At 40.2% G+C, this 14038-nt stretch overlaps 1 protein-coding gene and 1 pseudogene across 1 annotated transcript in view; one reads left to right on the top strand and one right to left on the bottom strand.

Annotated features, from left to right (window-relative positions):
- The window catches only part of MMRN1 (multimerin 1), a 72304-nt gene that overhangs the window by 12118 nt on the left and 46148 nt on the right, over positions 1-14038 (bottom strand). The window contains exon 9 of the mRNA XM_027116918.1: positions 3695-5680. Within this exon, the coding sequence (XP_026972719.1) occupies positions 3695-5680 (1986 nt within the window). The remainder of the gene's footprint in view (positions 1-3694; positions 5681-14038) is intronic.
- LOC113625955 (ras-related protein Rab-5B pseudogene) lies at positions 8937-9624 on the top strand (annotated as a pseudogene).

The following is a 14038-nucleotide window of genomic DNA, read 5'->3' as shown; positions in this document are numbered from 1 at the left end:
GAAAGAACATATGTAGTATAATTTGTACAGTGCCTGGGATGTAGTAAGTGTTAATACATGGTGTCCAATATTACATCATTATAGTATTACTATTATTAGGCTTCAAAGGAGGTTATCAGTTATTAAAATTAAGATTAAACAGAAAGAGAGTCACAGACATAGAAAACAAACTTATGGTTACCAAAGGGGAAAGGGGGAGGGAGGAGGGATAAATGAGGAGGTTGGGATTAACATATACACACTACTCTATATAAAACAGACAAACAGGGCTTCCCTGGTGGCGCAGTGGTTGAGAATCTGCCCGCTAATGCAGGGGACACAGGTTCGAGCCCTGGTCTGGGAGGATCCCACATGCCGTGGAGCAACTGGGCCCGTGAGCCACAACTACTGAGCCTGCGTGTCTGAAGCCTGTGCTCTGCAACAAGAGAGGCCACGATAGTGAGAGGCCCGTGCACCGCGATGAAGAGTGGCCCCCGCTTGCCACAACTAGAGAAAGCCCTCGCACAGAAACGAAGACCCAACACAGCAAAAATAACTAAATAAATTAATAAACTCCTACCCCCAACATCTTAAAAAAACAAACAAACAAAAAATCCAGACAAAAAACAAGGACCTACTGTATAGCACAGGGAACTCTACTCAACATTTTGTAATAACCAGAAGGGAAAAGAATCTTAAAAAGAACATATATGTATAACCGTATAACTGCATCACTGTGCTGTACACCTGAAACTAACACTATATTATAAATCGACTATACTTCAATTTAAAAAAAAGAAAAAACAAGATTAAATTTTAAAAACTATGTTTCTGTGGTTTTTCTTTCTACAAACTGCATTTATTCTGCAAATGATGGTGGCTATAATCTGAATAATATTATTGTGAGATTTGTAAAATCGTGATAAATTACCTTCTGGTGTTAGGTAGGGGAGTAATGTGGCTAGACAGTATTTACAGTATCATAGCAAAAGTCAAAGGAAACACAGCCAAATTTAACTAGTATGGCAGTGTGTCTCACAGTTGGTATCCAAGGAAGTAGTTTATTTTGCAATTGGTTTATTCTTAGAGGAGAATTTAGCCTGAGTCCACTGGTTTCATTATCTTGCATAGACTTTACCTGCTCAGCTGTTCAATGAATACCATCAGTTTTACGACCCATAGAAGCAGAGCCGGCTTAATGAGCACGCATATCTATGCATCCACTTGAAAGGGCCTCACACATTTTTGTTGCTGATCCTGCGGTACAGTGAATATCTGCCCCACATATGAAATTAGGCCAATATACCTTTATTGCCCTGACATCATTATGGGTTATCTTTACAAAGATAAAATAAAGAACTTTTAATTAATTATTAACTTGAGGCCTAGAAAAATTCTACTTACAGTAAATAAAGGAGCAAGAAACAATTATATCAAGGCATCATTAAAAAGAGAATCAGTACTAAGTTAATTATTAGCCCATTAAGCCCAATATTGAGTCAACTTGATATAAATGTCTCAATGCAATTTTTATAAGCTCCTAACATGCATTCTTTATACTCTGAAAGTTTATTAGTTCTTATGTTCTACTGAGTCTCTTAACTCAATTAATTTTGAAGCTATTTAAATTTATACTTACTGTAGAGATACGGGTATTTTTTGGTTTAAGGAAAAAAGAATGACCCAGTTTGCCTGGTGTATGATCACATATCCTGCAGAGTTTAACTGAAACTCATTTGCAGTGTCCACAAGAGAACCAAGGATTAAAGTAGTTTGGAGAAAGAGCAACTCAATATTTTTCCTAAAATGATTATTGTAAGAACATCTTGTACTGAAATACTACTTTTCTCTTGGAAACGTGTAAGCCTAAATAATTTGTTCTGTGATCCCACATGGTAAGATTAGTCCTCCTGGGTCAGATTAATTTGGAAGGAGTCATAAATAAATACAATAGCTTAAATAGTCAAGAGACAACTCAACTTTGTATTATTCTGTGATTTTTCATATTCTCTGAACATTCAGAGATTAAACATGAAGGGTCATGTTAAGCTAGGATAATGATTACCCTTCTGTAATGAAAAAGCAATAAAATTCAAAATTCATCCAAATGAGTGTATATTTTAACAGCAGACTCATATGAGAGGTTCACTGTATTTCTTTTAATAAGAGTCCGTAGCTATTCTTTTCATTGTGGAAAGATTATTTAATATTACTCATATGCCAGACATCTTAATAAAACACTTCTTTCATACAGAGAGACTATTAAGTAGTTTATATGCACTACACTAAATTCCTCTTTCTTCCCAAATGTGTGCTTCTCTGGTGTTTACAACATCTGTCAATGGTACTTCGACCCTCTCATTTCCCAAATGCAAAACCGCAGAATATTCTAGATCTCTCCCCTCCCCAAGTGCTGTGTATTCAGGCTGTGAAAAGCTCATGTTTTTTTACAGCAATGCAGTCTGCAACATATTTCTACTAATGAGCTCAGAAAAATACCTACTGCAATCCCATCTCATAAAAGGAAGAAGCCGAGACCCAGAGAGGGGAATTACTCAAGGCTACACAGAAACATACGGAAATAACTAGGACCGGAATCATGATTTGTTGTTCCTTAGACCATTAATTTTCCCACAATCTTTCTGTTTCTGTTGATGTTACTTTCATGACACTATTCATACCCATCTCCTCTGATGCAACTACCTCTTCCTAAGATCTGGCTTTCACTGATCTTGCCAATAGTGTCCTAACTGGTATCTCTGATTTCTTCTTTGTAGTCATGCTACACGCTACTCCTAGCTTCGTGCTTCTGAGACACAGTTCTCACCATACCCAATGCTCTGCTTGAAATTTTCAAAGACCGTTCTTTACAAAATCATGTCTACATGCCTTGAATGTATCTCCCCAAAATTTATATGTTCATATCGTAACTTCCACAGTTGCTGATATTAGGAGGTGGGGCCTTTGGAGGTGCTTAGGAGATAAGGATGGAGCCCTCATGAATGGGATTAGTGTTCCCAGAGCTCCCTCACCCCTTCTGCCATGTGAGGACACAGCATGCAATTACTGGAACCAAGTGAACCTGAAAGAGGGCCCTGATTTTGGACTTTCCAGTCTCTAAAACGTCGAGAAATAAATTTCTGTTGTTTCTAAGCTACCCAGTCCGTGGCATTTTGTTAAAGCAGCCCAAAGGGACTAAGATACTTAGCTTGTCATTCAAGGCCTTCTGTGATCTGCCCAAACTAAATACCTGCTCACTGTACCTTCACTCAGCCAGACAGTCATTCAACAGATATTCACTGAGTTCCTGTTGCATACTGACACTTTGCCAGGTAACACCAAAATGAATAGGATACAATCTGGTCTTACTCATCAGGGAGCTCATTGTCTAATAGCTTCCTTTAATTACACATGTAAAGAAAAATGTTCTACAAGGGCAAACTTGATTGTTTTATAGGGGTCTTGTCAGAAAAAAAGTTAAGAAATATGTAGAAAAATATTTACACTATAAACAGTTGTTTTGTATTGATGCCTGCTTTATATAGGATAAAATCAGCTTCAAATAATATATCAGGGATCTTTGAATTTCTTAACTATTTACTCAAGTTTAAGTAAGTGTTCTTTATATCTTATGGTCTTGCTAAACCATACAGACCTACTAAATACCACTTAAATAGGAAAAGAGATTAAAAGTTAATTTTTAACAATAGCTTACCAGGAAGTAGAATGTTGTCTGTGTTTCTTTGGGTCCGGCCCATCAGGACAGTGGTCAGATTCACTGTTGGTTTCTTAAGTGTATTGGGTTTCTTCAGCAATGGTTTTATTTGTTTCTGTGACTTGACAATGTTTGCAAGACTACCAGACAATGACTGATTTATATACCGAGTTAAATTAGATAGGGCAATTTGGGTTTTTATTTCAATCACTGATTCCACAAATTCTGTCAGACCTTTCTGAAGAAGCTGAGTATCTGGTATGGAACCTTTTATCTTGGGTATGGTAGCATTCAGTTCTGATATACTTGTAGAAGCATCATGACATATTGTTAAAGCTTCATAGAGAGTCTTGTTAAGTAAAGAGAAATTAATGGAAAGATGAATGGATTTTGCTTCCAGTGCTTTAAATCTGGAATTTAGTACCTGCAGTTGTAGAGCCTGGTCTCTCTCATTTGTAGCCACAAAGCCTTTTTTTAGTGACACATAATAAGGTATGAGCGTCTTGGTCACTTTAGACTCAACGCCTTGCAACCGAGTTTCAAAATTTTTGGAAATGTTTGTGGCTGAGAGTATTTTTTCCTCCAAATGACTCATAATTTGCTGGTATTTTATCACTTGGGAACTGGTTTCATTGATCATTTGAGAAATCTTTTGAAAGTTGGACAGACTTAGTTTTTCATCTTTAGGAATATTTGCAAGGGCCTTGGCAACTTGCAGAACAAAGTTATATTTCTGATTGTCATTGACCAAAATCTCAATAGAATCATTCAAACGTTGGAACTGAGAAATGAATGTCAAAATAGTCTCCATATTTTGGGTACATTTGTGATGGACCTCAGGGTTATACTTTGTTGTATCTAAAGTCTCTTTTAGCATGTAGTTATCTTGAATGAAGTCAATGGCATTATTTATAATAGTTATTGTCTTATTTAGACCGTCTTCCATTTCTAAGGCATGTTCATTGATACGTCTGTCTAAGGAATCCCCACGACTCTGTACTTCATTTCTAAGTAAGTTGTATCTTTTTGTAAGTTCTTTGATAAGCAAATTTAGACTGCTAACAGCAGTCATCAGATTTTCCACTTTTTCCTTTGTAGCTACTACTTCTTTTGGTTGCTCATACGTCATTGTCTCTCTAAAGGATGCTCCCTGCTCGAGCAAGGGTTGAAGAATCTCCATATCGTAAGTCAGATCATTTAGTTGCTCATTCATTTTATCCATCTTAGTGTCCATTGGAAAGAGAACCTCAACCAATGTTTGGTTTAAAACTTGTAAATTCTCTTCTGTGTCCTTAATTTGAAATTTAAAATCATCTCTGCATTTGGATAACATGTGTTCACATTCCTCCCTGACAGATTCTTTCTCCATCTCCAAAGCAAGGGTGAGATTGTTAATCTTGCTATCTTGGGTGTGCAAATCATCGAACATACGCAGCAGCATCAAACCCTGCTTCTTTACAGTCTCATGTAGAGTAGACGTGTATTCAGTGACGTTATTGCTAACTGATCCAGCAGCTGGAACACTCTTCTGATTTGATACTTGTTCAGTTGATAAAAGATGCTCCTGCATGTCCTTCATTTTAGAAAGGGTCTTGTTGAGGGATTCATGATACAGAATGCTCCTTGAGCGCTCCTGTTCTAGAGCACCTTCTAAATGAGTCTGCTTTGCTTCTAGTTCTTTAATAGGCTTCTCACATGTAAAAGTCATTTCTTGTCTTACATTCACAATGCGATTTTTTAGATCCAGTATATCAGTCGAAGTGGGCCTATTTTCTTGCATTAAAACAGACTTTTGCTGGACTGCTACTGAAACCACGGTTTCATTAACTTGTCGAATTATCTGTCTGGTGTTTTCAAGGTCCTCTGAGAGAGTTGATACAGTCTTGAAGAGCTGCACTATGGTCTCCTGCATGTCATTTTGAAAAATTTTAAATTGTTCTCTTACTATATCTTTCACCAGATCATTAATGCTTTTGGATTTTAGACCTGGAGAAAGAAATAATAAACAACAATAAATGATACATGATTTTAATAATGTAAACTTTAGATAGCTCTAAAAAGATAAAAGTTTGAGACTAAACATTAATGACATGAAATAATGAAAATATCTCTTGACTACATTTACTTATGAAATTTTAAAAAAATTACTAGAGTTCATATAAGGTGGTCACCCTCTTAACTGATAAGTCTGAGGGAAAAAAATCAGTTGCCGGGAACACGCTAGAATCATAGAACTAAGGTTCTCTGGACAAAGGCATAAAGGAACTACTACCGACTTCAGTTAATACACCCTTGTAGGCAATGATTCTAGCCTTAGTCTTGCATAAAAATAAATGGTTTGGGGCTTTCTGCCTTAGTAAATAATACCTGATGTTAGCTCATGACTGTTTATTAGGTTTCTAGTACAGTTGACCCTTGAACAATGCAGGGAATGGAGTGCCGACCCTCTGCACAGCTAAAACTCCACATATAATTTATAGCTGGCCCTCCGTTATATCCAAGATTCCTCTGAATCCACAGTTGCACATCCTTAGATTCAACCAACCGACTGTGGATTGTGTAGCACTGTAGTATTTACCATTGAAACAAGTCTGCTTATGTAAGTGGACCCAGGAGGTTCAAACATATGTTGATCAAGGGTCAACTGTAATTAGGTTTCAGAACTTGTGTTTCGAGCTTATAAAATTTAATATATTGGGCTTCCCTGGTGGCACAGTGGTTGAGAGTCCGCCTGCCGATGCAGGGGACATGAGTTCGTGCCCCGGTCCGGGAAGATCCCACGTGCCACGGAGCGGTTGGGCCCGTGGGCCATGGCCGCTGAACCTGTGTGTCCGGAGCCTGTGCTCCGCAACGGGAGAGGCCACAACAGTGAGAGGCCCGCGTACCGCAAGAAAAAAAAAATTTAATATATTGACTGCAGAGACGAAATTTAATGAGGTTCCCAGAGGAGGAACAATATGAAGTAATAATCACAAGATTCAACAATAGTTCATAATAAAAATAAAATAAAAATAATGAGAGGTTTGAGGATCACAAAACTAAGTCAAATGACAGAAATTTAAGATACACATTGACTCTCATAATATGACATTAATTTTTTTTTTTTTTTTTTTTTTGCGGTACGCGGGCCTCTCACTGCTGTGGCCTCTCCCGTTGCGGAGCACAAGCTCTGGACGCGCAGGCTCAGCGGCCATGGCTCACAGGCCGAGCCGCTCCGCGGCATGTGGGATCTTCCCAGACTGGGGCACGAACCCGTGTCCCCTGCATCGGCAGGCGGACTCTCAACCACTGCGCCACCAGGGAAGCCCGACATTAATTTTTTAGGTGATTTTATTTATTTTTAGTTTGATAATTCTTTTTTAAAATATTTCTATTGAAATATAGTTGATTTACAATATCATGACATTAATTCTTAACAAAAAGAGGAGAGGAAACTTGCCACTAATGAAGCACATACTAGTTATCTCCCCTTTAGAAAGAATAGACTGATCACGAGCCAGAATTATGGATAAACGTAGCATTAGAAAAAAAAAGGAAAAAGAAAAAAAGGGTCTTGAACTATTCAGAACTACTTAGAACAGGAAATAAATATTCAAACATGTAAAAACATAGAAACAAACCTGTTGCATACAAAAACAGAAAATGGGAAAAATAAAACATGCTTGAGGCATATTTATAGTACATGGCAATGAAACAGATATAAATGGAAGATATGTTCATTCAAACATGTAGCCGATATCTATAAGGTAAAATACAGGCAACATAATACAAAGCATTTTAATCAGGAAGGTCTGTACAATGGAGTATTGTGAAGTAAGTTATGGCTACTATGAAGTCTATTCAAGAAAGATGATTATAGGATAAAAATACATAGTCTCTACATGTCTCTATTTTGTAAGCAAGTTTTAAAAAGTATTTAAGTTGCTTGAGAGACCTGCATAAAACATATTGTGAAAGAGCAATTATACCAAATAGAATGATATATTGCTTGAGGGTCTTGATACTAATTAATGTGGTACAAAGACAAAGCTGTGAATGGATAAATATTTCCCTGGAAATCCTAGACCTTAAAGATGCATGTTTTTAATTGATCTTTAGGGTCTAGGATTTCCAGAGTACAAAAGTTTATTTTACATTTCTAAATCTAGTAGAAACTGATATAAACTTAAAAGTCTAGAAACTATAAGTAAGTGAAAATCAACTTGTATGTAATAGAAAAAAACAATAAAAGCACATGAAGTATGAAATAGTAATCAGTGACACACAGCACCAAAGTACTAAGGAAAGGCTTAGAAAAGATTATATAGCTGCAGTTAAGATAAATTATACTGAAACAGTCCTAACTTTTGCATTTACTAACATGAATAATCATACCAAGAAAAGTTTTAAAGTATTTTTATTTTCTAAATTTTACTTAGCATTTGACATGTCACTCATTTATACAACAGATCTTTGTTGAGTACCTTCTAGATGCTACACAGAAAATGAAATTTGGAAAATTAGATTTCTTATGCTTAAAATAGAATATATTAGCTTCACTAAGTGTAAGTGCTATTAACTACTTAATACTACTTAAAGTGCTATTAACTGCTTAATTAACTACTTAATAGCAAAGTTATTTTTATTGCACTTTCTACAGGATCATTTAGTCATTTCCTGTGGGTTGAAATTGTCTTTAATTCTCATGATGAAAACAGCTAGATGAAACACAATAAAATAATTAAGGTTAGGAATCAGACTTCCCTAGGATTTATAACCTCATAATTCTGGCTTAAAATGTTTTTCAAGATTGACAAGGTAAAATAAAACTTAAGCGTAATTAAATTAATTAATTAATTGTGGACAATAACAACAGGTTTTAACTACAGCAAGGGAAAAACTACATGATCTGAAAGTCAGAAAAAGAATGAAAATAGGCGAAAACACTGTAATAGGTAAAATTCAGTACAGAATCTTGATCAAATTAACTAGGAAAAAAAGTAAATAATCAAAGTAAAAATTAGAAGGTACTCTCATGCTTTCAAACTTCAGTGGAGGCCGGGGGCCCCGCCGCAGGGAGGGGAGGAGGAGAGGCAAGAGGGTTTGGCTGAGCTGCAGCTGTTTGTCTGTTTGACACGGGCTTGGGCCCTACGGGGGGGAGACGGAGGCCCAGGACTGTTGAAGCCTGGAAGTCCCTCCCCTCCCCCTCTCCCCTCCCCCTCCCCCTCCCCCTCCCCCCTCCCCCCTCTGCCGCTTTGTGGCATCCCCCTCCCTCCACCCTTTCCCACTCTTATAATCTAGCCATGACTAGCAGAAGCACAGCCAGGCCCAGCGGGCAGCCCCAGGCCAGCAAAATATGTCAGTTCAAATTGGTCCTGCTGGGTGAGTCTGCAGTGGGGAAGTGTAGCCTGGTATGACGTTTTGTCAAAGGGCGGTTCCACAAGTACCAGGAGAGCATCACCAGAGCGGCCTTCCTCCCCCAGTCGGTTTGTCTAGAGGACACAACAGTCAAGTTTGAGATCTGGGACAAAGCTGGGCAGGAGCGATACCATAGCTCGGCCCCCATGTACTGCAGAGGTGCCCAAGCTGCAGCTGTGGTTTATGACGTTACTAATCAGGAAACCTTCGCCTGAGCAAAGACGTGGATAAAGGAACTCCAGCGACAGGCCAGTCCTAGCATCGTTATTGCCCTGGTGGGGAACACAGCTGACCTGGCCAGCAAGCGCACGGCAGAGTACCAAGAGGCCCAGGCGTAGGCAGATGACAACAGCTTACTGTTTATGGAGACTTCAGCCAAGACAGCTGTGAACCTGAACCATCTCTTCCTGGCGATAGCTAAGAGGTTGCCGAAGAGTGAACCCCAGGATCTGGGGGGTGCAGCAGGCCGAAGCCGGGGTGTGGATCTCCACGAGCAGTCCCAGCAGAACAAGAGCCAGTGTTGTGGCAACTGAGGGGTGGCTAGCGGCAAACAAGGATGGAGCTAGCGCGAGAGCTCAGAACTAACCTCCGCCCCCACCGCTCAGCACACAGCCCCTACGGTAACAGCACACTGGGCCCTGGCTCCCAAGGGCTGCCCCTTGACAGCTCCGTCACGGCACTTTGTAACGCTTCAGCAACACCAGGCAGCTGTTGCCACTGGCCTCCTACCCCTACTCTGGGGCTTGGGGGGCAGATCCCCCAGGACTTACCTTCCAAATCAAACTTTCTTCACTTTGTATTATAGGTGCAAGACAGTGACCTACTTATCTTTCCTCCTCCTCCCCATTTTTTCAGAAAACTCTCTTTTTGTCTCCTTCCCCTTCCCCTTCTGCTTTCGGTCAGTCTCTGTTCTTGATCCTCTTTTTCTTCCCCTCCCCGGGATGGAGAAGGTAGTGAACCCAGGAACTGAGGAAGGAGGTTTGCAGTTCAGTCACATTAGGGGCCCTGGGGGAAAGTAAGCCTCAGAGCAGAGGGGAGTAAGGAAATATTTCCTTTTTGTTTTTATGTGGCTGGAGTTCTCATATTTGGAAACACTGAGTTGGCCTTGTGGAGGGTGTTTCTAGGTAGAGGCGAGAATGGGAAGGCAAGCTCTCAGGCACCAGGTTGGAGTCTTGTTGTTAGCTAACTGGGCAGAGGTGGAGATGCAGTGTCATCTGTGGCTCAGGAACTCTTCCAAGGCTTACTGTCCCCTCACCCAGCCTCTTAGGTAGCTTCTCCCCCATAGTGGGGGAGATTCTGGACCCCAGAGTCCTCCAAAGAATCTTCACTGGCTGCCTGCATCTTTGGCTCTACTGTGATCTACAGGGAGGGACCAGCCTCTGACTTACACATATGCATTTTTTTCTCTCTGGCGCTCAGATGGCCTCAGACCCAGACCCTATATCCCCCCTGCAGTTTGTACTTTAATTGATGGTAGTTCAGTTGTGATACTGTTTTATGGGGGGTTTGATTGATTTACCTGCCCTCTTAACTTTTTAATTAAGTGTAATCCGAGGTGTATATGAGGTTTGGGGAGGGGCTGTAGAGAACAGTACCGGTGGCAGCTACTCAAGCCCAATCTCCATTGCTAGTTTCTGATTCTTACTTCACCTATGTTCTGGTCAGCCTGACTCTTGGGTGTACGTTTAATCTTTCCTGAGGAATTAACTGAGCAGCTGGAGAGCAGTCTCAGGATAGCACAGGCCATTGTAGGGGAGTGAAAAGGAGTCAGCAAGATGGAAGAGTTTTCTGTCCTTTCCCAGGGTTCCCATTCAATTTGATCCACCTATTACCATGTCTTTTCTACTTCCCTGTAAATAGGTATGATCTTTATTTCCACTGTACAGTCTGTTCTGCCCCCCACCTCCCGTCAGGCCCTATTTCTTTTCTCCTTTGTTAGTATCTTCGGTTTGGTCCCTCCATGCTTACCCCCCAAACCCATTACCATGCAACCAGTAGTTTAATCCGCATACCACTAGGAGGGTAGTACCACAGAGGCCTACTTGTGGCCCCCTAGTACCATAACACCTGTTCCTGTGGACAGGGAACGACTGGCACTGAGGGTCCCTCATAACTATCTCACATCACCAGAGGATGTTGGTCCTTTCTAAATCTTTAGTCTCTTTTCACATCCCTCATCAGGTATTTTAAGATGTCTTTGGGAGGCCATCAAGGCAAGAGAGAACTCTAAATCCCTCCTTGTTCTAGCCCAGGGTTTTGAGGAAATTGGAGGAAATAAGATAGGAGAGGCCATAGTGACCTAGGATTGGAACCTTTCTGCCCTTTTGGCTTGCAGACTGCCTCCTGTCCCAGAGAAGCTGAGAAATCCATGAAGCTGAGATTCTGAAGGACCCAGCTTAGGGTCTTCCACTTACACCTAAATTCCCTTCCTTTACCAGGGACAGCCTTAGTTCCCGTGGCCCTGAAACATGTACACATTTTCCCCTCCTTTTCCCAGCACCCACTAGCCCCCCAAAGCAGCCAGTGCATCCTTACAAGTGGAAGAACTACGCCGGCTCCCTTAAGTTTCTTAGAAATGAAGCTCTTTCTCTGTGTAGTTTTCCCCATGGAGCAGTAGCGAAGATGTTTCATTGCCTTGGGGCTGGGAAACCATTTTCTTCTCCCCCCCCTGCCCCCCTTAGGAACAGGATTGGCCTTAGCTTCTGGGCCTACCTGCTGCCTTCCTTCTACTTTCTATTAGCTCTTCTGATTTCCTTTGAGCTCTGTTGGGCTTAGGGAATCTTAGTTTTTATTTCATAGCTCTTCATTTTTTTCTTCTGATCATTTTTTTAAGGGGGGGGTATCATTTTTTCTTTTTTGGCTTCTAAGAAAGCATTTGCCTTTTTTCCCCTTTCCTCCTCTCCCAACATAACGATCGTGGTAACAGAATGCAACTGCTGATTTACCGATGTATTTAATGGAAGTAAAAAAGGAGGAAAAAAAAAAACCTTCAGTGGAAAACTACATTGGGCACAGGGTAAAAATCACAGCAGTGTCTGAAAAGGAATCAAACAGATTATTAGCTTAAAAGCTCGTTTCAGGAAAACAAGCTTTTCAGATAATATTTCTATAATTTGTTACTAAAGAAACAACCGTGCAAGAATCTGATTTTGCAAGGATACATCAAAGTGCTTTATGTCAGTGTATGAGTGGGCACATCATTTTAACTCTATTTGATTCTGTGTCATGTGACTCAAGTGCTTCTACTTCCTAAACGATTTGATATTGTATTTGGTAACAACAGACATATTTGATTATCAGACACCTGGGCATGTCGCTTCTGTGGTTGTGAATGCATGGCCTATTCATAAGATTCAGATACTTCTTAAGGTGTTGGGGCATTTGATTTTGAACAGTTTCTCTGGCTACTAGCAGATGAAGCACTGCTTCTCAACTTGGATGTAGAGTAAGCCAGAGAAGGGGTGGTGGTTTCAGGAAAACACAGTGCCTTGGGGGTGAATTTAGTTTTTGTTTCCTGTATAAACATTCATTAACTGCAAGCCATCTGGTTCTCGTAATTGATTGTGCTCAGTAAATGATTAACGTGTCCTGTTGAAGAGGGAATACTGTTGTTGTTGTTGCTGTGAGTGTGTATTTTTTCCCATGTCTGGGTCAGAATTTTTGTTAGTAGGTTCACAAACAGCTGCTGACAGGCCTAATTCACTGAGGCTATGATAACCAAATTTTGCTAGACAAATTTCATTACTGTGGTTATAGTCAATTATGTACTGTTCCTATTTCACTTCTTTCTCATGCTCACTTCAGGGAAAATATATTCCTCTCATGCTTGCCATGGGTAAGTTTTAGCCATAGGGAGCATGCCAGAAACATAGGACAGAGTCTTTCAGTTGGTTAATAGCATCAATAATTTACATGATTAAAAAAAATCATGATTGCTCTGTACTGGTAAAGGATATGGAAATCACCTTTTTATTTCTTTTACATGTGAACCACATAAAATAGAGAAAAAATAACTTGTCAGTGATAGAAATGGGGTGTACAGTGAGTATGTTTTATGCATAAAACAAAGTGAAAGGGACCAATAATCCTGAAACTTGGGAACAAACAATAAGCCCAGTGAATTGAGATGCGCATAGTAACCAAAATACTTTCTGGAATATCTGTGCGCTACCTGAAACCTCTGCCGAACTAACTCCCCCTGATCCCTTATCAGTTGAGATGGTTTTTCTTTGCAGAAACCTTCCCTGAAGTCTAAGACTGGATTGATTGAAACTATCAAGGGGCCCCACTGTATCGTACAGAACACTACCATGGCAATTTCTCACTATATATTCAGCATACATCTCTCTGGTAGGCAGAAAAATGCTGCCCCACCTAAGATGTTCACACCCTTATGCCCTTAACCTGTGAATATGTTACCTTCCATGACACAAGGGCCTGGACATATGTGATTAAGGTTGAGAACCTTGAAATGAGGAGATTATCCCGGATTATCCAGATGGGTCCAATGTAATCATATGAGTCCTTACAGAGGAAGGAGAAGGCAGAGGAGTGGGCCTGAGAGCTGCCATGAGGGCTCAACAAGGCCACAAGCCAAGAAATGCAGTGGCCTCCAGAAGCTGGGAAAAAGCCAGCTTACAGTCATCAAGAAAATGGAATCTCAGTCCTACAACCGCAAGAAAATGAATTCTGACAACTCAAATTAGCAGGAAATGGATCAGCCTGTAGATCCTCCAGAAAGGAACACAGCCTGCTGTTTTTAAGAGCACAAAATTCAGGCAAAACTGACTCACATTTCTATGAATAACAACCTGATATGTTTTAGAATATATTTTATTGATTATATTCCATGAGCGAGATACTTTCTGGGATAATAATACACTTTAGATTTATCCTCAATATCTTCATCAACGTTAAGATGACCATGGATCTAGCTGTCCCTGACAA

Source organism: Aethalodelphis obliquidens, unplaced genomic scaffold, assembly GCF_003676395.1.
Source record: "Aethalodelphis obliquidens isolate GAN/ISIS:26980383/991018 unplaced genomic scaffold, ASM367639v1 scaffold17, whole genome shotgun sequence".
NCBI lineage: Eukaryota > Metazoa > Chordata > Mammalia > Artiodactyla > Delphinidae > Aethalodelphis > Aethalodelphis obliquidens.
Note: the sequence above shows the minus strand (reverse complement) of the source record. Positions and strands in the feature narration are given on the sequence as shown.